Source organism: Mustela nigripes, chromosome 3, assembly GCF_022355385.1.
Source record: "Mustela nigripes isolate SB6536 chromosome 3, MUSNIG.SB6536, whole genome shotgun sequence".
Lineage (NCBI taxonomy): Eukaryota > Metazoa > Chordata > Mammalia > Carnivora > Mustelidae > Mustela > Mustela nigripes.
The window spans coordinates 37730388-37758373 of NC_081559.1; the positions used below are offsets into that span (position 1 = coordinate 37730388).

General features: G+C 42.4%; 1 protein-coding gene and 1 non-coding gene across 2 annotated transcripts in view; one reads left to right on the forward strand and one right to left on the reverse strand.

The window, feature by feature from the left end:
* Positions 1–3340: 3340 nt before the first annotated feature.
* LOC132014698 (U6 spliceosomal RNA) lies at positions 3341–3447 on the reverse strand. The gene has a single exon (XR_009403352.1). It is a non-coding gene; the product is annotated as a U6 spliceosomal RNA (small nuclear RNA).
* A 10796-nt stretch (positions 3448–14243) lies between these two features.
* Positions 14244–27986, forward strand: part of FBXO36 (F-box protein 36) — a 52428-nt gene continuing 38685 nt past the window's right edge. The window contains exons 1-2 of the mRNA XM_059395479.1: positions 14244–14283; positions 14789–14918. Of these exons, the coding sequence (XP_059251462.1) occupies positions 14244–14283; positions 14789–14918 (170 nt within the window). The remainder of the gene's footprint in view (positions 14284–14788; positions 14919–27986) is intronic.

Consider the following 27986-nt stretch of genomic DNA (forward strand, 5'->3'; position numbering starts at 1 on the left):
TCCGTTTCACTTATGGGATATTGACCTGTACAATCCGGCCCCATTTCCCACTCTTAACGCGTCTCCTGATCTTTGCCACAAAATTTTTTTTTCTGCCCAGAATTCATTTCAGCCGCTGCTCCTCCCCACTATTTCTATCTCCACACCTGTGAGGAATCCACTGAGGAGCAAACAGATGGATGGCCATAGGACCCGGGCTGGGCCCATCACAAACTGCTCCCCCCACCCCCACCTCCAGGACACCTGTGCATACTTGACAGACTGGCCCCATGCAATTATTCCCTGGGATTTTTCACCCTCAATTAGAAAGAGTTAGTTTCTATTTTCTTTGGGGATGCTCCAACAGGGTGATGTAGACTTGGGAGTTTCCAGATGCCAGGCTCCCCACTTGCATGAGTGACACACACTGGCGATAGAAGATCATGAGGCCAACAACAGAGAGGATCAGAAACCGAAGGAAAGGGAGAGTGTTGATAATCTGAGGCTGTCATTTTGCACCCCTGGATCCCATCGTGCCTGAGGCTGGCCACACCACTGTCTTTCCAAGTTATATAACCCGACACGACTGCTTTCTTATTTAAACTTCTCTAGATTGAAATTCTGTCTCTTGAGACTCAGGCAGTCCTGAGTAATATACCCAGACATTTTTGATCTATCTGGAATGCATTCTAGTACCCTACTCTAAATCACAGGTTTCTCCCTAATGGGGATTTCTTTTTTGTGCAAAACTGAGTGTGCGTGGATTGCCTTCTGTAAATCTTCTCTTTAAGATTTTTCAGTTCAAGTCTATTCGTCTTTTGGATACATGGTAAAAGAGGAAGCTGGGAATTGGGAAGATGTGAAAGGGAAAGAAGAAACACAGAAGGAGCAAGCTTGCAGTGCAGCCCTAGGAGGGAGAAAGGAAGCAGGGGCCGGTGACTCAGGCCTTAGAACTGCATTCCGTGGATCCTATATGATCCACGGGTGCAGCCAAATCTCAGTGCCCTGCTGTGTCTGAGGCGTGCTATGAGCTAACCCTGTGCAGTCTGTTTAGGGGCTGTCTGTCATCCTGTAGACATCATCTCGTCCCTTCTGTCCTTCAGCCTTTGCTTACACTGTTCCCCCCCCCCCCCACGCACACACCCCAGTCACCCTTTACCCCAGTCTTTGCGTATTCATCCTGTTCTTAGGTCTATCTGCATCTCTGCCAGGAATCCCCTTAACTGGGCCTTTGTCAGGCATTAAATTTGAGGAAAGAGCTTGAGAAATAATAGGTCAAATAAGGTTACCCCCAATTTTTCCTTCTTAAACATCCAAGTGACTCTGGATAGTGGCAGCCAACAGCATGCAGTCATAAAAGCACAAATAAATGAGTATTTGAGTAAGCAAAAAGACACTGAAGAAAATATCTCTTGACGTGGTATCAGCAACAGGGCAACATCAGTTTCTTAGGCTCCCATGGAGACTAATGGGAGAGAGAAGTAATTTCTTTTCTAGCAAACCAAGATGATGAATGGAAAGTAGCTTTGCTAATATAAGCTGTATAGACTAAAAGTTGCAAGTGCCTAAGGTCTGTGTTCAGCTTACACATGATCCCGAATCTGGTGCTTAGTTTAATGCTGAGCACACAGTGGGAATTAAGTAAATATTAGTTGGGTTAATAAATATTAACCCTCTTAACTGCGATATTTTAGAAGGAAGTATGAAACACAAAAATGGCACAAAACAAAGAAGTAGCCACAAGGCGGAGAGTATGGTCGGGAAAGGTTTTCTGGATGTCTCTATAGGATCTGAATCTTAAAAAAAAGAGAGAGAGAAAGGAATAGATCTCAAGGAATTCTAGGCAGGAGGGATCCTCTTTAGCAAAGTCACTGCATTGTGGAACTACAAGTGATACATTGAAATGTGGGGCACAGTCGGGGGTTAATGCAAGGCGATGCCGATAAAGGTCACTGGCTGGGAGACCTCATGTGCCATACCAAGAATTTTGACTATGGGGAGCCTTTAAAGGATTTTGTGGGGGAGGGGGGGAGAGTGAAAGAAAGCCATCACATTCACCTCACATTTTAGTAAGAAGCCTTTGGCTTCGATGTTGAGGGTAGCCTGGATTGGTCCAAGCATGGAGGCAGAGAGTCATGAGATTTGATCTTGATCCTCAAGAGCACACTGGAGATGAGGGGAATAACAGTTGTTATGGAAGTGAAATCAGTAGAATTTGGTCATGAAGTCAATGTTCTGATGAGAGAAAGTTAAGAGTCTACAATGACTCAGCTGGTGCTACCAAGGTAAGGAATGCAGAAAGAAGTGTTTGCAAGACAAGATGATGGGACCCATCTTTTTTTTTTTTAGTTGATTGTTAACGTGCTAGTAGATTACCCAGATGGGTATACGCAGTCATCAACTGGCTCATTTGCTAAGTCTCTGGAGATCAGGAAGGAAAATAAAGATTTTGACTCAGCAGCATTAAAGCTCTGGATGAGATGACCTGGAGGGAGGAGAGACGTCCGCTAAGGACAGAGCTTTAACACTGAAGCACAAATCAAGGCAGAGTAACACATATATCCCCACATTTTTGTGTTCTTTGTACTTTTGTGGGGAGGGGTGGAAGGGTGGGGCCGTGTACATCACTGATACTAGTAGCATGAACTACCCAGGCTATTTGAGAATACACTAAATATTTGTCCTTGTAACTAACAAAATGCAGTGGCAGTGGGAACAGTTGGGTAACAGGTTGGTAAAGGCTTGGGACATGGCGACTATTGTGTGATATTCACAGGGGTGTGAATTGGTTCCTCCTTCCTATGGCAGAAACTGTTGGTTGTCCCCAGTATCTACTTTCCCTTGTCCTCAGTAAAAGAATGCCTGACTTTTAACTGAACATAAGGGCTTCCCAGAAATAAAGACTACATTCCCAGTCTGCCCTGTAGCTAGATGTAGCCACAGGACCAAATTCTGGCCAATGGATGTCACTGGAAGTGGAGAGTGTGACTTCACACGAGAGCCATTGGGTGTTGGGCCCTTCTTGTCTCTTCCTTCTTCCTGCTGGCTGGAATGCAGATTCAATGGCTAGAATTTAAGTAGCCCCCTCATACCATACAGAAGCAGCCAAGTTCTGAAGATGATGAAGTACCAAAATGGAAGATGCCTTGTCCCCTGGGTCAAAAATTGCCTCATCTTCTACATAACCCTCTCTTGTGTCAGCCATCTTCTTGGGTGTTCTCTTGAAGTCCACTGAACCTCGTCCTTACCAATTTGCTTCCCAAAGACAGTTTAGCAATATTTAGTCAAGTAGTGTGTGTGTGTCCTTTTCTTTCTTTCTTTCTTTCTTTCTTTCTTTCTTTCTTTCTTTCTTTCTTTCTTTTTAAATATGGAACGCTTCACGAATTTGGATGTCATCCTTGCTCAGGGGCCATGCTAGTCTTCTCTGTATCGTTCCAATTTTAGTATATGTGCTGCCCAAGTGAGCACAGTGTGTGTGTCCTCAAGCCAACCACTCCACGTAGGGAATTTACCTTCAGGAGATAATTGCCCACATTTGAAATGCACGCAAACTGGATATTCATCACAGCATTGTTTATAATGACCAAAAATAAGATGGAGCAAACTAAAAGCCCTCCAGTAGCAAATTGGTTAAATAAATCATGAATACTTCTGTATAAAGGAACACTGTGAAACCACTAGAAATGACGTTATATTTAGATATTGCATGAATAGATGTCTATGACATAGAATAAGAGTTCACAAATGAGCATGTTCACTTATTATCCCATTTGTGTAAAACTGATATGTATACACACAAGCACATACACACACACACAGATTAATCTGTAAGTGTTTGTAGAGTCTGCTTAATACCTGGAAATGAGATTTTAGATTTTGTCTTTTTTTTTTTTAACTTACCCACTGTGCTTTGTGTTATTATTGGAACTGTTTGCAATCAGCTTTATTTTTTTTTTTAATTTTTATTTTTTTTTAAGATTTTATTTATTTATTTGACAGAGAGAAATCACAAGTAGATGTGGGGCAGGCAGAGAGAGAGAGAGGGAAGCAGGCTCCCCGCTGAGCAGAGAGCCCGATGCGGGACCCGATCCCAGGACCCTGAGATCATGACCTGAGCCGAAGGCAGTGGCTTAAACCACTGAGCCACCCAGGCGCCCCTGCAATCAGCTTTATTACTGTTATAAAAACCATAAGGGCTTTTTGATGTTTTAAAAATGTTCTCTTTAAACAATTAATATCATTAAGAAAGTAATATGGGGAGTTGTTGCCAGCAAACTGTTCAGAAAGAGGTGTGGCCATTGTTGCTAAAAGCCAAATAAATGAAAACACTCTCCAGGGAAACTGACTCAGCTTTTGGTGGGTTGTCTATAGTAGGTGGAGACATCCTAATTGGCAGATTTTTAAAGCTTTCTATTGAAAGAAAATAGTTGGATCTTAGTTGATTACCTCCTTAGTGGAGAATATATTTCAATTCTTCCATTTTACTTTTTGTAGATCTGGGGAGTTGGGGTGGGGAAAGGAAATATATTTATGGTTTCAGTGTAAACTTCATTCATTTAGGATTCCTTATTTTTATTTTTTCTTCAGAAATGTATCCACAGTAATTTTTAGTAAATCTAGGAAGATATTTTTTTATGCACACGGTATGGTTTTTTATTTTTTTAAAGATTTTATTTATTTATTTGACAGAGAGAGATCACAAGCTGGCAGAGAGGCAGGCAGAGAGAGAGGAGGAAGCAGGCTCCCTGCTGAGCAGAGATTCCGATGTGGGGTTCGATCCCAGGACCCTGAGATCATGACCTGAGCCGAAGGCAGCGGCTTAACCCACTGAGCCACCCAGGCGTCCCCACAGTATGGTTTTTTAAAGATGAGCTCCTACCCCAGAGTAACTCTGTACCAGTTTATCTCCTCACCGCAATCTCAGGTTATTTATTATATTTTATGTTTTATGTCATTTTATTTTGGGGGATGAAAAACTTATTTACAAAGAAATGCAATGCACTTATGCAATTCATAGCAGTTAAATGCGAATAAAATAGGGTAGCTCTCAAAAGAGGTAATGTTAATCTATTATAGACCTATTCACTGTAGTACCTCCCGATTTTACAATTCTAATATATCACCTCTTTTTTTGAGGGAGTGCTTGCCACTTTGACTGGAGATAGGCTGAAGTCCAGTCTGCAATAGTTTTAGCCCTTTTGTGGAGCTTAATCTTTTCCTCTTTTATGGCCATATGAGTGACTCTGCTGGAGAATCCCGTCCTCGTTTTCATCATGTTGATTTCCCCAGCACTTGCCCTTACTTAGCATTTCAAAAAGGAAGAAAAGCAGCAGGCAGTCGTTATTTGGTAACAACCCTCCTTCTCTACTGCTCCCTAGGCTGTAAAATCAGATGTGGCTGAATTGCTGTCTTAATTTTTAAGTTATTTAATATGCTTAAGTATGATTAAAGTACTTAATTTTACTTAACAGAAAATAGTTTGCTCATTTACAGAAAAGTGCTTTTCTGGTATTTTCGTAACTAACAATTTCTCAGTTGCTTAGATTTCCCTTGCTTGGTATCCCTAGTTTATTCCTTTTGACTTTTAAATGAAATACGTAAATGCGCAACGAGTGTACATACAAAGCTTTGTTTAAACAGAAGTAAATTAATGCAAAGTAAATCTAAATGTTTGTGAATATAAATCTATAAATAGAAAGGTTACTTGAATTTTGTATCTTCCAAAGTATAACTTTATGGAGTTTATATCCCACACATTGATGACTTCTAAAACCTAAGAAACTTATTTTTCTTTCATTTGCTTTTTTTTTTTAAGATTCTATTTATTTATTTGACAGAAAGAGACACAGTGAGAAAGGGAACACAGCAGAGGGAGTGGGAGAGGGAGAAGCAGGGAGCCCAATTTGGTGCTCAATCCCAGGACCCTGAGATCACATCCAGGCACCCCCTTACTGTCATTTTCAACAGTATCATCTCCTGGAAAAATCTCTGACCTCTCTTGATTTGATTTCTCTCTCTCTCTCTCCCTCTCTCTCTCTTTTTTTTTTAGATTTTATTTATTTGAGACAGAGAGCGAGGTCACAAGTAGGCAGGTAGGGGCGGGGGATGCAGGACTCTGAGATCATGACCTGAGCCAAAAGCAAGACTTAACCCGCTGAGCCACCCAGGAGCTCCCCTTGATTTTCTGCCATTTTCTGACTATGTGCTGTTGGATAAGTCGGTGTGTTCATTCATTCATTAATTCATTCAGCAAGCTACTGATAGCCATTCTGTGTCTTTCACCAGAGGCTCTCTGCAGGCTACTAAAAAGTCTCCAACTAAGACTTGGAGATTGTCTTGGAGGACAGTAATAGTCACAAAAGATAAACAAATAGTTGTGGTTTGGTAGGCTATATACAGAGACAGTAGATATCATGAAGCTTGGGTGAAACTGGGGCCATAGAAGCTGAGGGGATTCTGGGCCATCCTCTGCAAAGACAGGGAGACATTACAAGACAAGGAATCCTTAGAGAACTTAACCTTAGAAATCAGGGAGGATTCTGGGAAGAAGAGGGATGAAGGGAAGGAGTCAAATGCTGCAGAGTATAGTGAAATAAAGATGGGAGTGTTGCCCTTTGGTATGGAGCTGGGAGGATCCCAGTAACATTTGCAAGATGGAGTTAGTGACATAATGGGTGTGAATGGAAAAGGAGGAAGTAAAGACCAGGCAAATGGACATTTTTCCAAGAAACTTGTTTATAAAGGGAAGGGTCAGAGAAGATTCAGATTGTAGGGAAAGCATGGCCAGAGAGATTGTTAGGAAGGAGAGGTTTGAGCATGTTTAAGGCTAAGAAGAAAGAGCCAATGGAAAAGGACAAAACAAGAGGAAGGGGACCATGGTATATAATTCAAGATGAGCTTCCATGTCAGACAGACCGAAAGTAAATCTTGTGACCTTGGGCCCCTGAAGCTCACTTTTCTCTACTATAAAATGATAACCTGATACATGCATGAAATTTCTTCATTCATTCCTATAACTCACTATGATGGCAGATGCTGGACATGCAGCAAAGACAGTTGTCCTCGCTTTCTAGGCTGTTACAGACTGGTGGATATAGTTGCGAAGAACAGAAATAAATTTCAAGAGATTGTTTGAAGACTCAGTTACTATTTGGATATGGGGTAAGGGAGAAGGTTATACAGTAGACAGTGGGGTGGGGCAAGTTGTCCTGTTTGGCTCAGTCCTACGGAAGTCCTCTGATTCCATGGTTGAGGAGTCTCTCCTGCTCTCAGCAGATGTTCATGAGAACACACGTAGCCCCAGTTGCTACCTGTGTGCCCCCAGACAGCCAAGTCCATGACCATATGAGAAACGGACTTTAGCTGCTGCCATATTGCCTGAACTCCAGAAAGCAGAACAATGGAAAAACCTAGGTCCCTGATGATAAAATTGAACCACTGATCACACGTGTCTGAATCGTCCCTCTCTCTAAACTCCCATTTCAGCCTGCTCGTCAGGGTTTCTGGTTAAATGTAGCCCAAAGTATCCTAATGCATTATTAGAGGTTGATAGGAGAATAAAGTGAAATATATACAACACCTAGTGTTTCAAAAGGGTAAAGTCAATCTCTGCTAATTATTACTATTAATTATTTAATTAATTAGTACTATTTTTGATACCCAGGTTCTTTGGCAAATGGGAATACCCATGAGTTGGCAAACTGTATATAGGGCAGATAGGAGATATTATAGGCATTGTGGGCCACATATGGTCTGTATTTTGTATTCTTCTTTGTGCTTTGTTTTTTCTTTTTTAAAAAATGTAGGATCCATTCTTGCCTAAGCTGTGGGCATAGCTGGCTTATTGGCTGGAGTTTGCCGACCCCTCGTAAGGCCATTCACTGACACAAGAACCCGGGAGGGGGAGGCTTGGAGAAGATAATTGAATTCTGGTTTTTTTTTTTTTTTTAAGATTTTATTTATTTATTTGACAGAGAGAGATCACAAGTAGGCAGAGAGGCAGGCAGAGAGAGAGAGGAGGAAGCAGGCTCCTGCTGAGCAGAGAGCTGGATGTGGGACTCGATCCCAGGACCCTGAGATCATGACCTGAGCCGAAGGCAGCGGCTTACCCACCGAGCCACCCAGGCGCCCGAATTCTGTTTTAAATATATTAAGGCAGCATATCCAGGTAGAGATGCTTATTAAGCCAAGAGATCTGGGCTGGAGATATAAATGGTGAATCATTAACACACAGATGGTAGAAAGCCAAGGAAGTCAGGGATGGATTAGATCATCCAGGAAGACTGTGTAATCTACAAGTAAGGTAAGGAAAAAGCTAAGGAAGAACCTACAAAAAGTCCTTTTGTCCAGAATCAGAGTGAGGGTCACAGTCCTACACAGGTTAACTAAGAGCTCAATAAAAAGGAAACCAGTCTCAGTGCAGTGGTTTATGTGTCTGAGGGACTTACGCAAAGGATCTTATGAGCGCACACTGAGAGGCATCTAACCACCTGGAGCTTGGAAAGGGAGCTCAAGATGTCATGACTTCACAGTCTTGTGAGATGCCTGGGAATTAGCCATGTCTCCCAGGCAGACGGAACTTTTGCTTTTGCCTATGGAAAAGCACCGAAAAGTAGGAGACAAATACCAGGGCTGGTATGCAGTTAGAGACGCCTGGGTGGCTCAGTTGATTAAGCATCTGCCTTGGTCTCAGGTGATGATCTCAGGGTCCTCAGACCTCAGATGAGTCCTGTTTCGGGCTCCTGGCTCAGCAGGGAGCCTGCTTCTCCTTCTACCTGCCCCTCCTCCTGCTTGTGCTCTCTCTCTGACAAATAAATGAAATCTTAAAAAACAAATTTTATTTATTTATTTTTTTTTTAAAAAAAGATTTTATTTATTTATTTGACAGAGAGAAATCACAAGTAGATGGAGAGGCAGGCAGAGAGAGAAAGAGAGGGAAGCAGGCTCCCTGCCGAGCAGAGAGCCCGATGCGGGACTCGATCCCAGGAGCCTGAGATCATGACCTGAGCCGAAGGCAGCGGCTTAACCCACTGAGCCACCCAGGCGCCCTTAAAAAACAAATTAAAAAAAAAAGTGCTGGTATGTAGGTAGACCAAAAGGTAACATCAGATATAGGTTGGAGAGATAAGAAGGGCCAGATCAAGAATGTTTTATGTGCAACACCAAGGCTTTGAAACTAGTGAGGATCTCTGCACGGGTTTTGCGCAGAGGATTGACACGATCATGGGGATGTCTTAGAAGCCTAGTAGGCGTCCTAACAGCAGATGTGTGAAGACTGACTTCTTGGAGAGTGCCATGGGGAGGAGGGGTGGAGAACAGAAAACCCACAGGGGCGCCTGTGTGGCTCAGTGGGTTAAAGCTCTGCCTTCTGCTCCAGTCATGATCTCAGGGTCCTGGGATCGAGCCCCGAATTGGGCTCTCTGCTCAGCGGAGAGCCTGCTTCCTCCTCTCTCTCTGCCTGCCTCTCTGCCTACTTGTGATCTCTGTCAAATAAATAAATAAAAATCTTTAAAAAGAAAATCCTCTGTATCGGACCAAGGGGAAGACATTTAAGGGATTAATCAGTAATGTGCTAGGAGATGCTTTAAGACTGAGTCTGGATGGGGAGAACCCTTATTTGTGGCAGTTGCCACTTTTTTTATGTAAATATTTCTGTCATGCCCAAACTAAAGCCAGTAGTAGGAATACAGAGAGAGGGTGGATTAAGAGAAAGATTTAGGAGTTGAATTGAAAGTTGTTGACCAGTTGAATGGAAGGTGAGGAACTACAGGCTCTTTTAGATTTCTGTTTTATGAGTTGGTGACTGGTGTATCACTGAAATGGGGACAATAAAGAAATAAGCAAGCCTATATGGTCCCTCTCTCCTTGCTAGAATGTTCCATGGACGAAGGGACTTTTCATCATTTCCCTACGCTGCTGTATCCCTAGCACCCAGAATAGTGCATGGTATATTGTTGGCGCTCGATAAGTATTTGTTGAATGAATGAATGTTTCCCCATTAAACCACTTGAGATCACCGCTGGTTTAAACCGTGTCCCTGAAGTTGTGCAGAGCCTTATACACTGAGCTGAAAAGTGGTAGGATGAGAAATTTGACCCAATGCATAGACTATACTTGGAAAAGGCTCCTCCCAAGAAGAGGAGATATCTGGAGGAAATTGTATATTACTTTGTCTCAGGAAGAAAGAATCTTAGCATGTAGCTTGAGGACTATCCCCAGGGCAGTGGATGAGAGCTGTGGGACCAAGACCTTGCATGAAAATCATGGCTCAAAGAGGGGCACCTGGGTGGCTCAGTGGGTTAAGCCTCTGCCTTCGGCTCAGGGTCTTGATCTCAGGGTCCTGGGATCAAGCCCCGCATTGGGCTCTCTACTCAGCAGGGAGCCTGCTTTCTCTTCTCCCTCTCTGCTTTCTGCTCTGCCTACTGATGCTTTCTGTCAGATAAATAAATAAAATCTTTTAAAAAAAGAAAAAGAAAAAGTCAAGAGCTGAGCCAGCAGGAGAGGGAAGAGGGGGAAGGAGGTATGGAGTGTTAAATATCAAGAATTCAACCGAGTCATTTTTAAAGATCTCATAGACTTTATTAATCAATTCATTCATCAGGCCCCATCCCACCTAGCAAGTGGAGAGGAGGCCCAAGCAGCATGGAAGGATTTTATAAGCAGAAAAGTGGCAAGACAATTAGCAAAAGAAAAGAAAGGATTATTACTGGCAAGGTCACCTCCCCTTAGGGGGAGGGAGGGTGGTCTTATTTGGTGATTACCTTGAAATGCTCCTTCAACCTCATCTTCACTGGGGAGGAGGATGGAGAAGGCCCAGGTGAAAGGTTACCTCATTTGTGCCTGTGCTGACCAGAGAATGCCTGACTGGTTGAGAGCACGAATGTGGGGGAGAATAAAACTCTAATTAGGTTAAGTAGTAAGCTCTGGTTTGGTGACTTGATCTGGCCTAAGTGACTCCATTTTGGACTTGTGGTTTCTTTTTAACAGGAGGGAAGGCGGGTTCTGTCCAAGGTCAGAAGTCAGGGACTGGAACCTGAAAAATCTGGCTTGTGTAACTTGTCAAATGTGTTCAAATGATTTTTGCCAGATTCCAGTGTAGCTTAAACAGAAAGGACCATGGGATGCTTGGCCAGCTGTTAAACCTGGCTGGTAAATGGAACCTCGTCTATATGGACAAGAAAACTTGCCAAGTTTTGCACTGTGGGCATTAATGGAACTTGGGAAAGAACTCCTTTTGGGGTAGGTAGAGAACTCTTTCAGTCAAGTGTTTTTCATTTCTACTTTTTCAAGAAATGTGTTTTTTGCCCAAGAGAACATTTTATAAATCATATTAATTACTCTAACTAATATAAATATTTTTAGGGATTATTTTATTTTAAACTGTACATTTGGAAGGTTACACTATCACACCAGACTGTAGGCCACGCAAAACCTTAAATTTGACTGAGGACTTCTTGAATCTTCTTATCTTGTTTTCCCTTCAAGACCTGCTTTCCTCAAAGCAGCTTCATGCATTGCCTTTGGGGACTTCCCCAAGATCAGGCTTTGAGATGCGAGGCCCTGGGATTTTAAATTTCAAAAGCCCAAACTGGGTGGGGCGGGGCGCCTAAAGGTTTTGGCACAGACCACAGTTACAATGGAAGTGGTTCTCCCGGCTGCGCCCCCCCACCCCCACCCCCGCCCCATTCTCCAGTGGAGAAAACTTCCTAGATTGCAGAGAAGCGGAGGGGGGCGGTCTTCAGAGAGGAGAGAAAGAGGAGTTAGTTGCTGCTGGCTCACCAGAAGAGCCCTTGCCCATTTCCTTCCACGCTGGTTTGGGAGTGAAGGTCAAAAACCCAGTGGACTCCCCAGGTAGACTGAAGTTCTAGGAACTGAGCAGACCTTTGCCCTCCTCCTCCCCACCAGTGAGAGGAATAGGGAAGGCAGATGAATAGGGGAGAGTGCTGAGAGGTTTCAAGTGCCTTCCCACCCCAGCAGGTAGCCTGAGAAGGTGCTGGCCCTACCGGCCTCTTGACAGCCTTCTGGCCACCTTGGTCATAGAGCACCTTCTTCTGTGAACCATCATTGGGGGTGGAGGTGGGGGGCAGTGGCGGGAAAAGTTGGCATAAGGGGACCAGGAGGACACTTCTATAGCCCTTAACCTGTGTCCTGCACTGAATAACCCAAGAACAGATGGCATGGAGGGCATTTCACCTGTTGCTGGCTCGCCATTAGTGGCACAGAGGTCTCACTGCTCCCCAGGAACTTGGACTCAACGTCAGCAGAAAGGAAGGAGGTACCAAAGGGACCGAGAGTAGGTTTAGGAAACCCGTTCCGGTGGGGTCTGGATGGAGAGAGATGCTTTTCCCTGTTTACCCATGTGCATTTATTACCTATACAAAAATAAAATAATGTTCACTTACAGAAAAGATGTTATTTCTCACACATGCGTGTTAAGCAAGTGAGTGTCCTATTTACTATATTGGTATAATAGTATAAATTCTAAGGAAATAAAGCTGTATATTCGTTTTACAAGCCAGGATAAATAATTGTTTTATATCACTTTGAATTCATGTTCTGGCTCTACATGTAGGCTCTTCTTAAACAAGACTTATTCATTTTTTACACTACCCTATCTCCATACACAAACAGTTGGCTGGCTCACTGCTTTGCAAGTAGTAGGGACACAGTATTTATTTGATTGATCAGTCGATTGACTCAGGACATGGATTTGTGACCATCACTACAGACCTTTTGAAGATTTGATTCAAATCCTGTTGGAATTTTGACCATATATGGAGGCCTAATTGTTTTCCAGAGAGACTAGAAAACGTTTCTTTATGCGGCAGGTTATTTGAGTAGCAGACAAGTAAGACCTTTTACGGACTGTCATGATCCAAAGAAAGTGACTCAAACTAAGTCTATAAGAATGAGTTTTCAGGAGGACATGGCAGAGGAGGACACTTTAGGCATTGGGCATGCGTGTGCAAATGCACTGTGGTATAGCCCAGACACGGCACACACAACTCGCTGGGGTGATGATGAGAAATGATACTGGACAGCGAGATAGGCTGCCGATCCTGCCCAGGCCAATTTCTCATTGCGTTTGCTAGCATCTTCCAAGTGGACAAGGCATTAGGTTCCAGACAAGATCTTCCAAGGGGCTGGCATACAGCGTGAAAACAAATGAGTGAATAGCAAAGCACTGGAAGAAAGCGTCCAAAATTGCCTTTTTGTTCTTATTCTCCCTACTGTCTGCAGTTGAGCAGGAAAGCCTGTTAGATGTCATCCTGGGGTTCCGTGATAGGCTACGGAGGCCGTCTGTCTCCAGTGAGCAACTCAGCTTTAGGGTCAGTTGCTAGAAAGGGATTTTGCTTATCACCTGCATGTTTGGAAGCGTTACATGGGGCATGCTGGGTGAGAAGCAAAGCAGTTTACTGGCTCTTCTCCCATCTGGCTTCAGAAGGGCTCAAATGACACCTGTTCCAAACACCCTGTTTAATATGGAACCCTCATGCCAGGCTCAGCACTCCCTGTCTGACTTCCCTAGTTTGTTTTTATTCACAGTATTTTTTTTTTTTAAAGATTTTACTTATTTATTAGAGTGCACACATGAGAGGGAGAGCGAGACAGGGAGAGCAAGAGAAGGGGGAAAGGGAGAAGCAGACTTCCCGCTGAGCAGGGAGCTGAGGCTGGGCTCAATCCCAGGACCACCTGAGGGAAAGGCAAACACTTAACTGACTGAACTCAGGTGCCCCTCTTCACAGCAGTAACCTCACATTCTAACACACCAGGACATATATTTACTTGTTTTGTTTACTGTCCATCTCGTGCACACACACGTCCATGGAATGCAAGCTTCACGGGCATAGGGCTAGGTTTTGTTTTGTTTTTAAGATTTTATTTATTTATTTGACAGAGAGAGACACAGCGAGAGAGGGAACAGAAGCAGGGGGAGTGGGAGAGGAGGAAGCAGGCTTCCCACTGAGCAGAGAGCCCGATGTGGGGCTGGATCCCTGGACTCTGGGACCATGACCTGAGCTGAAGGCAGAACCTTAACGACTGAGCCATCCAGGTGCCCCTTGGTCAGTTTTTATAGAACAGTAAGATGCCCTGTGTGTTCGTGGAATGGGGAGGGAGTACATGAGATGCTGTGACTTAGCCCATCAGTCATACCACCTACCAGAAGTAAGTGAAAAACCCATCCAGCGAGAAATCTTCAGGGTTTGAGGATTAACACCATTAAGTTTGTAAACACCACTACGGTTTCCCTGCATATCACGGACATGGAGAAGTTAAGGCCTTCTGCCATTCCAGTGCGACATGGTGAGTAGATGGAGATGTTTTGGGGTCAGGTAGACTCAGATTCAGATTCACTGAACAGCGAGTGAGTCAGAACCAGTTCTTCATCTGTGAAATGTCAATGATGCTAAGCTCCCAGGGTTGTTGTAAAGTTGAAATGGGGAAAAGTCCGAAGTACACGGCCCGTGGCACGTGGCAAACACTTGAAAACATCTGTTATTATTTTGTCATCATTTGGGGGTCTGTATGAATCTGCTAGGGCTGCCATAACAAGATACTACAGACTGGGTGGCTTAAAAAAAAAAAAAAAAAAAAATATATATATATATATATTAAAATATAAATAAATTTTTTTTTTTTTTTTCTCATGGTTTTGAAGGCTAGAAGTCTAAGATCAAGGTGTTGGCAGGTTTGGTGCCTGGTAAGGCCTCGCTCCTGGCCTTGCAGGTGGCCACCTTCTCATGGGAGCCTCATGTGGTCTTTCCTCTGAAAATGTGTATCCCCCCTGCTTCTTCCTCTCCTCCTTAAGGAACGGGATTAGGACCCACCCTTACGACCTCATTTACCTGTTCAACCTTTACCTGTTCAAAGGCCCTGTCCCCAGGTGAGGGCTTCAGCACTGGAATTTTGGAGCAACACAGTTCGGTCCATAACAGAAGGTGAGGAAGGTTTTGACAGAGGACCTCTAATTTTGATACATTCGGTAATTAGGTTATCTTTATTTCCCAGAAATGAAGGGTCTTAGGTAGCTGTGTTTTGACTAGCAGATAGGCACTGAGAAGTAAGGGAAGAGATCAAAGCATTCAGTAGCAGGTGTTCATTCTACAAACAAGAAGAAAGGAAATGATCCGGAAGGGGGAAGCATTACATGGGCAGAGCCTGAAAGCTCCTTCCTTAGGGGTTGCCCTCCCCCTGGGGATGCGTTTGGAGGAACAGTAACACAGAATGGGTCAATCACCCCAGAGGAGAGAGAACTAGCAGTGGCTATTGAGAGAAAGCTGAGAGAGAAAGAGAGAGAAGGTGGCCATACTTCTGATAGCAGATGTTTGCCTCCTCAAGAGATAAACTCCTTTTCTCCACCACTTGGGTCTACGTTTCCTCCTTCCCCTCCAGGGAAGGAGGTACAAGCAGACTTCCTTCTAACTAGACACCCAAGAAAGCTGGGGGAAATTTTTAAAAAATAGATTTTGTACAAGCAGACTACTATTTTGTAACTGGAAGCAAAAGCAAAGACACTTTCAAGCTGTAAATAGTAATTTTATCAAGAAGGCAGGTTGCCAGCTGGAGGCACGTACGTCCCGAGGTGGGGTCCGTGAAGCGGAGCTGTGGACACCTGGGCCTCCTTCCTGCTTGGTCAAATCTGCTCTTACCTGGAAGGTTTGGGAGAAAGGATTCTAGATTATATTATTTTTTCTGGGTGTTGTTCCAGAAGATAATAGAGTACTGATTCAAAAATAATAATAATTTTTTAAAATTTATTTATTTAACAGAGATCACAAGTAGGCAAAGAGGCAGGCAGAGAGAGAGAGAGAGGGGAAAGCAGGCTCCCTGCTCAGCAGAGAGCCCGATGTGGGGCTCGATCCCAGGACCCTGGGACCATGACCTGAGCCGAAGGCAGAAGCTTAACCCACTGAGCCACCCAGGCGCCCCCCAAATAATAGTAATTTAAAGAAGCAATTGCATTTATGTTTGGAGGGGTTTTGTTTTTGTTTTGGTTTGATCTTATTGTTTATTGAGTACTTTGATTTTTTTTTTTTTTAAGATTTTATTTATTTGTCAGAGAGAGAAAGAAAGAGCACAAGCAGGGGGAGCAGCAGAGGCACAGGGAGAAGTAGGCTCCCTGCTGAGCAGGACCCCAGGATCATGAACTGAGCCAAAGGCAGACCCTTCACTGACTGAGCCACCCAGGTGTTCTGAGTACTCTGAATTTCTTTTGAGATTTTCTGCATATGCATCTGACAGGCACACTTAGTGTTTTGGGGCCAGTGTGTGTGTTAGAACTGACTGGTGGATCCTTGACTCACACTGTCTCGCTACCCTTGACAAGGAGCCCACCATCTCCAGCCTGAGCAAACTGTGGCTTTCATCACATTCTTAACCAGAGTGCAAGAGCTGATCTGTGCTTCTAAACCTGGGGAACTGCATCTGTATTTTTGACCTCTTTTTTTTTTTTTTTTAAAGATTTTATTTATTTATTTGACAGATAGAGATCACAAGTAGGCAGAAAGGCAGGCAGAGGGAGAGAGGAGGAAGCAGGCTCCCCGCTGAGCAAAGAGCCTGATGCGGGGCTCAATCCCAGGACCCTGGGATCATGACCTGAGCAGAGGCTTTAATCCACTGAGCCACCCAGGCGCCCCATTTTTGACCTCTTGTATAAACAAATCCCAGTGATAATTTGGTAGACTAGGAAAATGAAAACTTATCTGGTGCTCTGCTAAGCACATTTATATGTATCATTTCATTTTAATCCTCCCAGAAGATGGGACTGTTAGGAGTGAGCAAGTGGAGATTAGAAGACGGGCCCAAGGCCATCCTGATACTAAATTCTAGCACTGGAATGTCCCTCTGGGTCCAAAACAACTGCTTGCACCCCCTGACATTGTGCCTTCACATGGTAGGAACAGTCAGTGACATCCCCCCTACTTTAGTGTGACATATGTTTTAACCTCTTACTGCTTATATGACTTCTTTTCTCCTGGATTTTAAGGAGATCTTACCATTGTCTTCTTCTTCTTTTTTTTTTTTTAACAATTTATTATTTTTTTCTTTTTTTGGGGGGGAGGGGCAGAGTGAAAGGGAGACAGAATTTTTTTTTTTTTTTTGCTTAAGATTTTATTTATTTATTTGACAGAGAGAGATCACAAGTAGGTAGAGAGGCAGGCAGAGAGAGAGAGGAGGAAGCAGGCTCCCTGCTAAGCAGAGAGCTGGATGTGGGACTCGATCCCAGGACCCTGAGATCATGACCTGAGCCGAAGGCAGCGGCTTAACCCACTGAGCCACCCAGGCGCCCAGGGAGACAGAATCTTAAGCAGGCTCCATGCCCGGCGTGGACCCTGACACAGGGCTCAATCCCACGACTCTGAGATCATGACCTGAATGGAGGACAAGAGCTGGATGCTGAACTGACTGAGGCAGCCCAGCATCCTACCCATTTTGTTTCACAATGATACTTTTTAAAAAACAGATTTCACTTATTTATTTGATAAAGAGAGAACTCAGGTAGGCAGAGCATGAGGGAGAAGCAGACTCTCTGGTGAGCCGGGAGGCTGATGCAGGGGACTCTGGAATCGTGATCTGACGCCTAACTGACAGAGCCACCCAGCTGCCCCTCTTCTGCCAAGAGTCCTACTGTTAGTATGTGTGTTTTCTTACATATCCTCCTTTGTGCAAAATCTCATGAAAGTTTTGCTTGCAGAAGATCTTCATAATGTGATATTGTGTCTGATGTATAAACACCCAGGTCTTTAAGCACAATAAGGAGACAATTACAGTCATTGTAAATTCTGTAGGACGTCCAATTTGCTCTATTGTAGTGGAATTTTTTTCTCTAAAGAATACTGCTTGGGTGCCTGGGTGGCTCAGTGGGTTAAAGCCTCTGCCTTCAGCTCAGGTCACCTGGGATGGAGCCCTGCATTGGGCTCTCTGCTCAGCAGGGAGCCTGCTTCCTCCTCCCTCTCTGCCTGCCTCTCTGCCTACTTGTGATCTCTGTCTGTTAAGTAAATAAATAAAATCTTAAAAAAAAAAAAGAATACTGCTTAAAGTTGCACTTCTGGGTCTCAAAACCGAGTTGCGGGAGCAAAACTAAAAGCTACAACTCTGTAGTGAATTATTGAGTTAAAATAGCAGCTTCTAATCAGTCAAAATCTGGAATTCTGATCCCAAGGTTTTAGCAAGAGAATAGGATGATATTAAAAGCATGTATAATTAAAAACAAACTCTTGAACTCAGAGAACATACGGGTGGTGGCCAGAGGGGAGGAAGGTGGGGATGGGGTGGGTGAAATAGGTGAAGGATTAAGAGGTATAAACTTCCAGTATTAAAATAATGAATCACAGAGATGAAAAAGTACAGCATAGGCTACACAGTCAATAATATTGTAATAACATGGTGTGGTGACAGATGGTAACTACATTTGGCAAGTGTTGCTTAATGTTTAAAATTGCACTATGTCGTGCACCTGAAACTAATAAAATAGTATATGTCATCTATACTGCAATAATAAATAATAAAAAAGCATGCATAATCATGCTTAGTGTGATTCTATCCCTGGTTCCTGTACCATTTTCTAAAATGAAGATGATATTTTTTATTATTCTTAAAGTAATACATTTTACATTATTACTTTTTGCATTTATTATATTCGTTTATCTAGATTTATTTTTGAATGTAGTTGGAGGTAGGGGTTTAAATTTATTTCTTTTAGATGGATGGCTTATCAAGTCAACATTTTTTTTTTTTTTTAAGAGAGCTTGTACACACTGGCAGAGGGGTTGGAGGGGCAGATAAAGAGGGAGAGAGAATCTTTTTATTTATTTATTTGACAGACAGAGATCACAACTAGGCAGAGAGGCAGGCAGAGAGAGAGAGGGGAAAGCAGGCTCCCTGCCGAGCAGAGAGCTCCATCCCAGAACCCTGAGCCGAAGGCAGAGGCTTTAATCCACTGAGCCACCCAGGTACCCCATGTCAACATTATTTATTAAATAAACTATCCTGGAGCGCCTGGGTGGCTCAGTAGGCGTCTACTTTCGGCTGAGGTCGTGATCCCAGGGTGCTGGGATCCAGCCCTACATCAGGCTCCCTAATCTGCAGGGAGCCTGCTTCTCCCTCTCCCTGTACTGCTCCCCCTGATTGTGCTTGCTTTCTATCTGTCAAATAAATCTTTTAAGGTAAATAAATAAATAGTCATCCATCTCTTCTTCTCTGTAATTTTATTAGATTATGCTAGATTTCCCTCTATAGCTTTTGTACCACATTGAGAGTACCTGTTTCCCCATGTTCTTGCTAACAGCGGGAATTTTCAGTCTGTTGGATATTGCCAGTCTGGATAGATGAGAAATGATATCTCAAGGTGATTTTGATATGCTTTTCTATTATTATGACTGAAATGGAGCATCTTTTCATATGTTTTTGGGCCATGTAAATGTTTTGTCCTGTGAACATTGTTTTCATGTCTTTGGCTCATTTTAAAATTAATTTGGAGTACCTGGGTAGCTCAGATGATTGGGCATCTGCCTTCAGCTTAGGTCATGATCCTGGGGTCCTGGGATCTAGCCCTGCATCGGGCTCCTTGCCCAGCAGGAAGCCTGTTTTCCCTCTTCCACTCCCCCTGCTTGTGTTCCTGCTCTGGTCGTCTCTCTCTCTCTCAATCTCTGTCAAATAAATAAATAAATAAATAAATAAAATCCTTTAAAAATATTAATTTGTTGGCCTTTTTTCTGTTTCTACAAATTTTTTAGGGAGATTAGCCTATTGTCGCGATCTTAACTGCAGATGTTCTTTTCAGAGAATTGTTTTTCTTTTGACTTTGTCTGATATATTTTTTAAAAAACCAGACTTATTATGAGCACCTGTCTGTCTCACTTGGAAAAACATCCTACTCTTGATCTTGGGGTTGAGAGTTTGAGCCTCACGTTGGGTGTAGAGATTATAAAAAGAAATAAATAAACTTTAAGAAAATCAGGATTCTCAAGATACACTTTCAAAATAGTAAAAATCACCCTAATATCAGCACTGTACTAAAGAGAGAGACCATTTCTGTCGACCCAAAGTTTCCCTCGTGTCCCTTTGCGGTCATTGCTCTCTCCCACCCTTCATCCCTTGGGTACCACTCACCTGATTTCTGTTCGCCTTTCTGTGATGCAGGTATCAGCGGTTCCTTTGATTGCTGAGTAATATTTTGTCATATGGATGTCTTTGTCTCTTTACCAGTTGATGAATATTTTGGTTGTTTTCAACCCAGAGCTGTTATGAATAAATTGCTTTAAACATTGTCATGTTTCCAAGTTTTTTATGTTTATGTAGTCGAATTTATCAATCCTCTCTTTTAGGCTTTTGGATTTTGAAACATAGAAAGATAATAAAGGAATTCACCATTTTTTCCTTTTAGCTCCTGTATGGTCTCATTTTTTACTTGCAAATCTCTGATCTGTTAGAGTTTATCCTGGTGTTAGGCATAAATCAAAAATTTTTTTTCCCGAATGGCTAAGTTGTCCCCAAACACCTAAATCAATCTTTTTAATTGGATTTAGGGAACTATTTTATAATTACTTATAATTTGTAAATTAATACAAATATTTTGATTTATTAGTTATTTGTGTTTATCACTGCTATTCAATTAAAGTTAAAAATTAAAAACCTATTTTTCTTTAAAGTGTATTTATTTATAATCCTTAAACCTAAGGTGGGGCTTGAACTCAGAATCCTGAGATCAAGAGTCCTGCAAGCCAGCGCTCCACTGACTGAGCCAGCCAGGCACCCCAAATCTGTTTTTCTTTAAACAGTCAAATACAATTGTAAATCATGTAATTTTGAATAACAATGCAAAACACTTAGTTTCGTTATCCTTTGATGAATGGTTAATGAATTTACTAGAGTTAACAAATCATAATCCTTTAAACTTTTAAGCACTGCTTACAAACTTAATCAGATTATCTTAGAAATTATTAATTAAAGCTATGGAACTTATAAATTTAACAAATTATATTATCTTAAATGTAAATACTATCTACAAACTTAATTAAATCGTCTTAAACGCTTTAATCTATACCACAAATTTAATGTATTTGACTTTCTCAAGCATTTCTAAAATCTGAAGAGACAAAATAACAAATCTAACAAAATCAAACCAAGTGTGTGCAAAGCTGTAATGAACGAATGTAAAAATATAGATCACATTCTGGGGGGACCTGGGTGGCTCAGATGGTTAAGCCTCTGCCTTTGGCTCGGGTCATGGTCCCGGAGTCTTGGGATCAAGTCCCACATGGGGCTACCTGCTCAGCGGGGAGCCTGCTTCTCCCTCTCCCTCTGCTGCTCCCTCTGCTTGTGCTCTCTCTCTCTCTTTGTAAACTAAATAAATAAATAAAATCTTTTTAAAAAATGTAGATCACATTCTTTTAAATATCTTAAAATCATTATAAATATAACAGATACTCCAAGTTTAAACATTGACTACCAACTCAATTATTTACATTATTCTGTGTATTTAAGTTGAGAAATATAGTATCTCAGATTCTTTATGGTGGCATTTTAAACATCTTAAGAATACACAAAGCATGGGGCCCCTGGGTGGCTCAGTGGGTTAAAGCCTCTGCCTTTGGCTTGGGTCATGATTCCAGGGTTCTGGGATCGAGCCCACATCGAGCCCCTGCTTCCTCCTCTCTCTCTGCCTGCCTCTCTGCCAACTTGCGATCTCTATCTGTCAAATAAAAATAAAATCTTTAAAAAAAAGAAAAAAAAGAATACACAAAGCACAGCTTCTAGTTAAAGAACTATTATATAAGGATGCCTGGGTGGCTTAGTTGGCTAAGTATCTACCTTCTGCTCAGGTCATGATCTCAGGGTCCTGGAATTGAGTCCCACGTTAGACTCCTTGCTCAGGAGGGAGCCTGCTTCTCACTGGGCCTGCCACTACCTGCTTGTGCTCTCTCTCTCTCTGACAAATAAATACAATGTTAAAAAAAAAAAAAACTTATATATCTTCCTTCCCTCTGGCAACATCACTAAAATGACAATTACAGGGTTTTTTTCTAAGCATAACCTGCAAAGACAAAGAGAATAGGAAAGGCAACAATTTTGCAAACTAGGAGGCAGATGATGGTAGATCAACAGCCCCAGGAAAGTTGAAATCTAAGCCAGAGGTGGGCAAGTCAGGAAGCAATCAAATTTGTGCCCCAGAATCTCAGCAGGGACACTCAAGAATGGGTAAAAATGAGTTCTTTTGAAAGCAAGGATAAAGAAGGACCTGAAGACAATAGGAATGATTAAAATTCTATTTGAGATGTGGTTAGAACCACCTTCCTCATCTTCTCCCCTCCTCTATAACCATGAACAGTTTGCTTCACCCTCCAGAAGATTGGAGATTTGGTCTCTGGAGTGGTAAGGAGGGATACCATGGCCTCAAGCCCCAGGTCACTGGGACAGAGGGACTCAGTGTTAAATATGGCAAGAGATGAAAGGAAAATCCACAACCTGATTTAAGAGACTCACTCTGACTCTCCCGAGGCTCACGGGATACTGTAGGCAGCCAGCCTTCTGCCCTCTGGGCAGAAAGCTGGAAAATTCTTCTCTGGAGAATCAGACCAGGCCAGGTGAGGAGATCAAAAGATACTCATACTGAGGATCCTCCAACCAAAGAACCCCATCAGACCACCCTATAATGAGGTCCTCCTCTGAACAAGCCCTGCTTAATGCTACAACTGCCAATCATCTCTCTAGCGCCCCACTCCTGAATATGCATGGACAGCTAAGAGTTCTCAGGCTGGAAAGGCAAAACGAATCATCAGGGCCACCATCACCACCACCAAAATCCAGAAAATATAATTTTGGAGATAATAAAGACAATGCACACAGAACAAAATATTCATCCTCGGCAGGGTAAGATGAGGTATGATAACCATGAAACAAGAACAACACACCATTAAAAAAATTTCAGAAAATTACCAGAACTTTTAGAAAAGAAAAAACTGGACAGGAAAAATGGAAAACTCAACAGAAGGGCTGGAAGATAAAATTGAGGAACCCTTATAGAAAAACAGAAAAGAGGGAAAATAGGGAAAAAAGAAAAGAATCTGACCAGGACGTCCAGTAGCTAGGAAAAAAAAATCCGGAAAAAATTTATACAAAAAAATGTCCTAGACGTGAAGTAGCCCCAAATTAAAAGCTCTTACCAAGTGCCCTACATAATGAGTGATGGAAGATTCTAATCAGCAAGGTCCACAGAGACAGAAACCATATTGCTCTTTTACCAGGCACAGTTTATTTTAAAGAATTGCTAATGAATAGAGGATGGTTAACAACTTAAAAGGAGTAAAAGAGGGCAACAACCAGTACACAAATGTTTATGAAACTGTTCATAAGAGCTAGAAACTGAAAACAACTCAGAAGCCCAGGCATCAGAGCAGTAGCTCAGAAGAAAATCCAGAAGCTATGAGAGTGTGGGGGTGAATCAGACATGTTTACAGCATTCCCAAAGTAGAAGCCAAGAGGAGGCAAGCTCTCCATAGCCCCAAAGCCAGCTTAAGAGTTCAATACTTCGGGCGCCTGGGTGGCTCAGTGGGTTAAGCCGCTGCCTTCAGCTCAGGTCATGATCTCAGGGTCCTGGGATTGAGTCCCGCGTCGGGCTCTCTGCTCAGCAGGGAGCCTGCTTCCTCCTCTCTCTCTGCCTGCCTCTCTGCCTATTTGTGATCTCTCTCTGTCAAATAAATAAATAAAATCTTTAAAAAAAAAAAAAAAAGAGTTCAATACTTCAGGGGCACCTGGGTAGCTCCGTTGGCTAAGTGTCTCCCTTCCACTCAGATCATCATCTCAGGGTTCTGGGATCGAGCCCCGCATCCCTCACTTGTGTTCTCTCGCATGCAGTCTCACTCTCTGTCTCTCAAATAAATAAATAAAGTCTTCAAAAAAAAAAAAAAGAGCTTTATTTTATTGTGGTTATCATCATGTTACTGATGTCACAGAAGACAATATTCTGAATAAAAGAATGAAGGCACTCGTCCGCAGTGTGATCCACAAGACTCTGACTCTGAATCTGGGGAAGTTTCAGGAATACATTCATCTATTTATTCCACTTATATTTTCCTTTTTTAGATACATGCAAGAACAGTATAAATGTATTATATCAGAATTAACAAAATACATATATTGTGTCAATATAATTTATAAAATTAATGAAGTAATACAAATGCTAAAAATAACAAAATACAAAATACATGTCTAGTGATGAATAAAAGAGCCTTTCAATAAATATAAAATAAGTGATTAAAAAAACATGCTGGGCATCTTGGGTGGCTCAGTCTGTTAAGCATCTGCCTTCCATTCAGGTCATGGTCTCGGGATCTTGGGATCGAGCTCTCATCAGGCTTCCTACTCAGCAGAGAACGTGCTTCTCCCTTTCCCTCTGCCATTCCCCATGCTTATGCTCTCTCCTGCTGTCAAATAAATAAATAAATAAAATCTCAAAAAAAAATTGTATGTCAGTTTTTTTGCCGGTGTTATTTCTTTCTACAACGGACATAAAATAATGCTGTGACATGACATACAATGGAGAGTGTATTAGATCTGATGAAATATGGTATTATTTCACATGAAACACATCCAAAGAAAAAGAGGTTCCCAGCACAGTGAGAGTGTTCAAACTCCTCTTCTCCACAATATACTGCTTTTGTCTCCTCTAGGGGACAGCTGTCATCTCAGCCTGGCTCCCCTCCTAGTCACAAAATGGCTACAGCAACTCCAGCAATCACATCAAAGCACAATGATCAGTGCCCAAAAAGGTGCCCTGTTTCTCCTTGTAAGTGATAAAATCTTCCCAAAGCTTCTGGAGCCTTCTCCCGGTGTCTCATTGGCCAAAATTTTATCACATGCCCATACCAATCCCTGGCAAAGGGAAAAAACTGCCAAGAATCACTGGAGCCATCATGTCCTGCCTCTTGGAGCCAGAGATGAGGTCTGCACTCTGTGCATAAGCTATGCAGAAGAGAGAGACTGCTGGACAAACCCGGCTCTACTAGGAAAGGCAGATGGGTGGCAACCGACATTGTCTGCTATCAATTCCTAATCATATTCATTGTGTTTGAAATTTACTAACTGGACTCTCCAAGGGCAACTGCATTTCTGAATTCTTGAAGAAATATTTCAATGCAGTCAGCTCTTACTATAAAATTCTTTTTATTTCATTTTCATCTTAGCCTCAGACTTATTTTATCCATTAATAATATTGGGGCGCCTGGGTGACTCAGTCGGTTAAGTGCCAGACTCTTGGTTTCACCTCAGGCTGTGATCTCAGGGTTGTGAGATCGAGCTCCATGTTGGGCTCTGCGCTGGGCATGGACCCTGCTTAAGATTCTCTCCCTCTCCCCCACCCTCTGCTCCTTCCTCCCCTTACTACTACTACTAATATTAATAATAATGTTTCTTTTATTCCTAATGTATAAAAGTTACTACTATTCCAGAGTGAAATTTTGGATAGTTGAATATCTAAGTTTTGCTGTAGTTAGACAAATTGAACCAAACACAGAAACAGAGAGGAGCACATACTTGATGTTATAAATTTGCATGGAAACCTCCATAATTGTTGTCTGATTTAAATAAGGTGAAATAAAATTATGTTCATAATTCATTTTAAAAAATAACATCTTTCTGCCTTTTGGAAAACCAGTGCTCTGTGAGCTTTTGAGTAATATCGAGAGCTAAAGTTACATGCGGGGTTTACCTTGCAGTCCTCACGTCTCCATTTCTCGCTGGCCTGTTAAAAACGAAATCCTTCTTCCCCTCATAAAAGATCTGATTCCACAAACGCTCCATGACACAGTATCTCAGTTCCACTGTGTGAAATCCCCTAATTATATATGATTTCCAAAGCAGGGAGAAATTTGATCTGGTAAAAGAACAGTGGTCTGCAAGAGAAAGCAGAAACAGCCACGTGCTAACTTACAAACCTATTTCTTAGACGCTTAGAAAGATTTGGAATCCCCCATTGAGTGTGTGGTATCTAGCAAGTCATTCCAAGCCTTCATGAGCAACTTTGTTTTTTAACTGGATGGATGAAAATTAAACTGTTGAGGAAATACAGCAAAGAACATGCAATTCTTAATGATTATTGATGATTAATAAATCAAATACCCGGTCAGAGTGAAAAGCCGAAATAAATGTCTTTTTTTTTTTTTTTAAGATTTTATTTATTTACTTGAGAGAGAGACAGTGAGAGAGAGCATGAACGAGGAGAAGGTCAGAGAGAGAAGCAGACTCCCCATGGAGCTGGGAGCCCGATGCGGGACTCGATCCCGGGACCCCAGGATCATGACCTGAGCCGAAGGCAGTCATCCAACCAACTGAGCCACCCAGGCGTCCCGAAATAAATGTCTTTGAAGAATTCGATCAAGAACCAAATATTGTTCGATAGTTGAGGAGGAAAGAGATACTTGGTATTTGAGGCTGAGTTGGCTATTACAGGTATGAGGGACTAGTCAGCAGGTGAACAAGAGGGGAAGGGAGAAAGAGGCAAGGACCTCCTTCTTTGCGGTGTACCCCGTCTCTGGCATCCGGCTGGGTTCTTTGGATTTATCTCAAGTCATCCATCCACGAGTCAGTGAGGGGACATCGTCATTATGTCCATTTTGGAGATGAAACTGAGGCCGGAAAAGATGAAGACCTTTGCCTAGGGTAAAAGACAACAGGGTTTAAACCCAGACCTGTCTAATCACAGATTCTCTCTGGTTTTTGTCCCGGTGGAAGGATTTTTCAGTTAGGGGAGTGGTGGGATTAGCACAATATCAGCCTGGAGTGAGGACCGAGATGTGCATTGTCCAAATATTGTCAGATGCTGAGATGCCCAGCTGGGCCCATTTCTTTCCCAGTGACCCCTCAAGAGCTGTCTAGTGAGTTGCGTGCCCAGTGGGGGAGAGGGCCTAACATTTAGGGACCTTCGCCAGATGAACAACAAATGCCTCATCCTCTTGCCTTCATAAATGGTAAAGAAGAGGTGCCAAGGGATTAGTGAGAAACCTTTGACCTCTTTTTCAAAAGGAAACTCAATTTCCAAGTTTATTGCAAAGATTTACTGGAAATACATAAGAGGTCTAAAAAGCCGGTAAATATAAATAAAAATTTTTAAGAATTCCACCAATGGTCACATGATTTCTACTAAACTACCAAATAGTGGCATGTACCTTCTAAAAAGGCTCGCTGCCCATCCTTCCTGGAGCAGGTATGAAGCAATGCACGACAACTAGACCGGCAAGGTCAGCAGATGCCTCGGCAGCAGGAGTATACACAAGATTTCTAAGCCATTAGGGTCAGTTTCCTCATTCATAAAGAGTTGCCTATGACTCACAGGCCTTTGGGAGATTCAGGAGACCTGGGGGGAGCACAGTCAAGCCCGTTTTCCAGCTAAATCTCAACAGTCCTGTGAAAACAGTGCAAACTTTTCTGCAGCTTTTCTTGCTGGAATGTTCATTAACAAAACATTCACACTTAATAAGAACAAGATGCTCGGGGTGCCTGGGTGGCTCAGTCTGTTGAACCTCTGACTTGTGATTTTAGTTCAGGTCATGATCTCAGGGTCCTGGGATGAGCTCGATCCCAGGACCCTGAGATCATGACCCGCTTCGGGCTCTCTGCTCCACGGGGAGGCTGCTTCCTCCTCTCTCTCTGCCTGCCTCTTGGCCTACTTGTGATCTCTGTCTGTCAAATAAATAAATAAAATCTTTAAAAAAAATAAAAATAAAAAACAGGATTTATAGACTTTAAGATTTTCAAAATAGAGATAAATACGTAACAATAGCTATATATGAATATATGACTTGGCATAAGATGAGCTAATACCAGAATTGTTAGCAACTACTTTACAAATATTTGGGGGATACCTCTTAGCTCAGCTTTCTTCAAGCTGGATCTGCCATGTGAAACAGTTGCATTTACTGCTACACTGATTTTCCTTCCCTCTGCATATATGAATATTTTCTTTCAACATTTGGATTAGTGGTATATATTTTGATCCTTTTCATGAATGA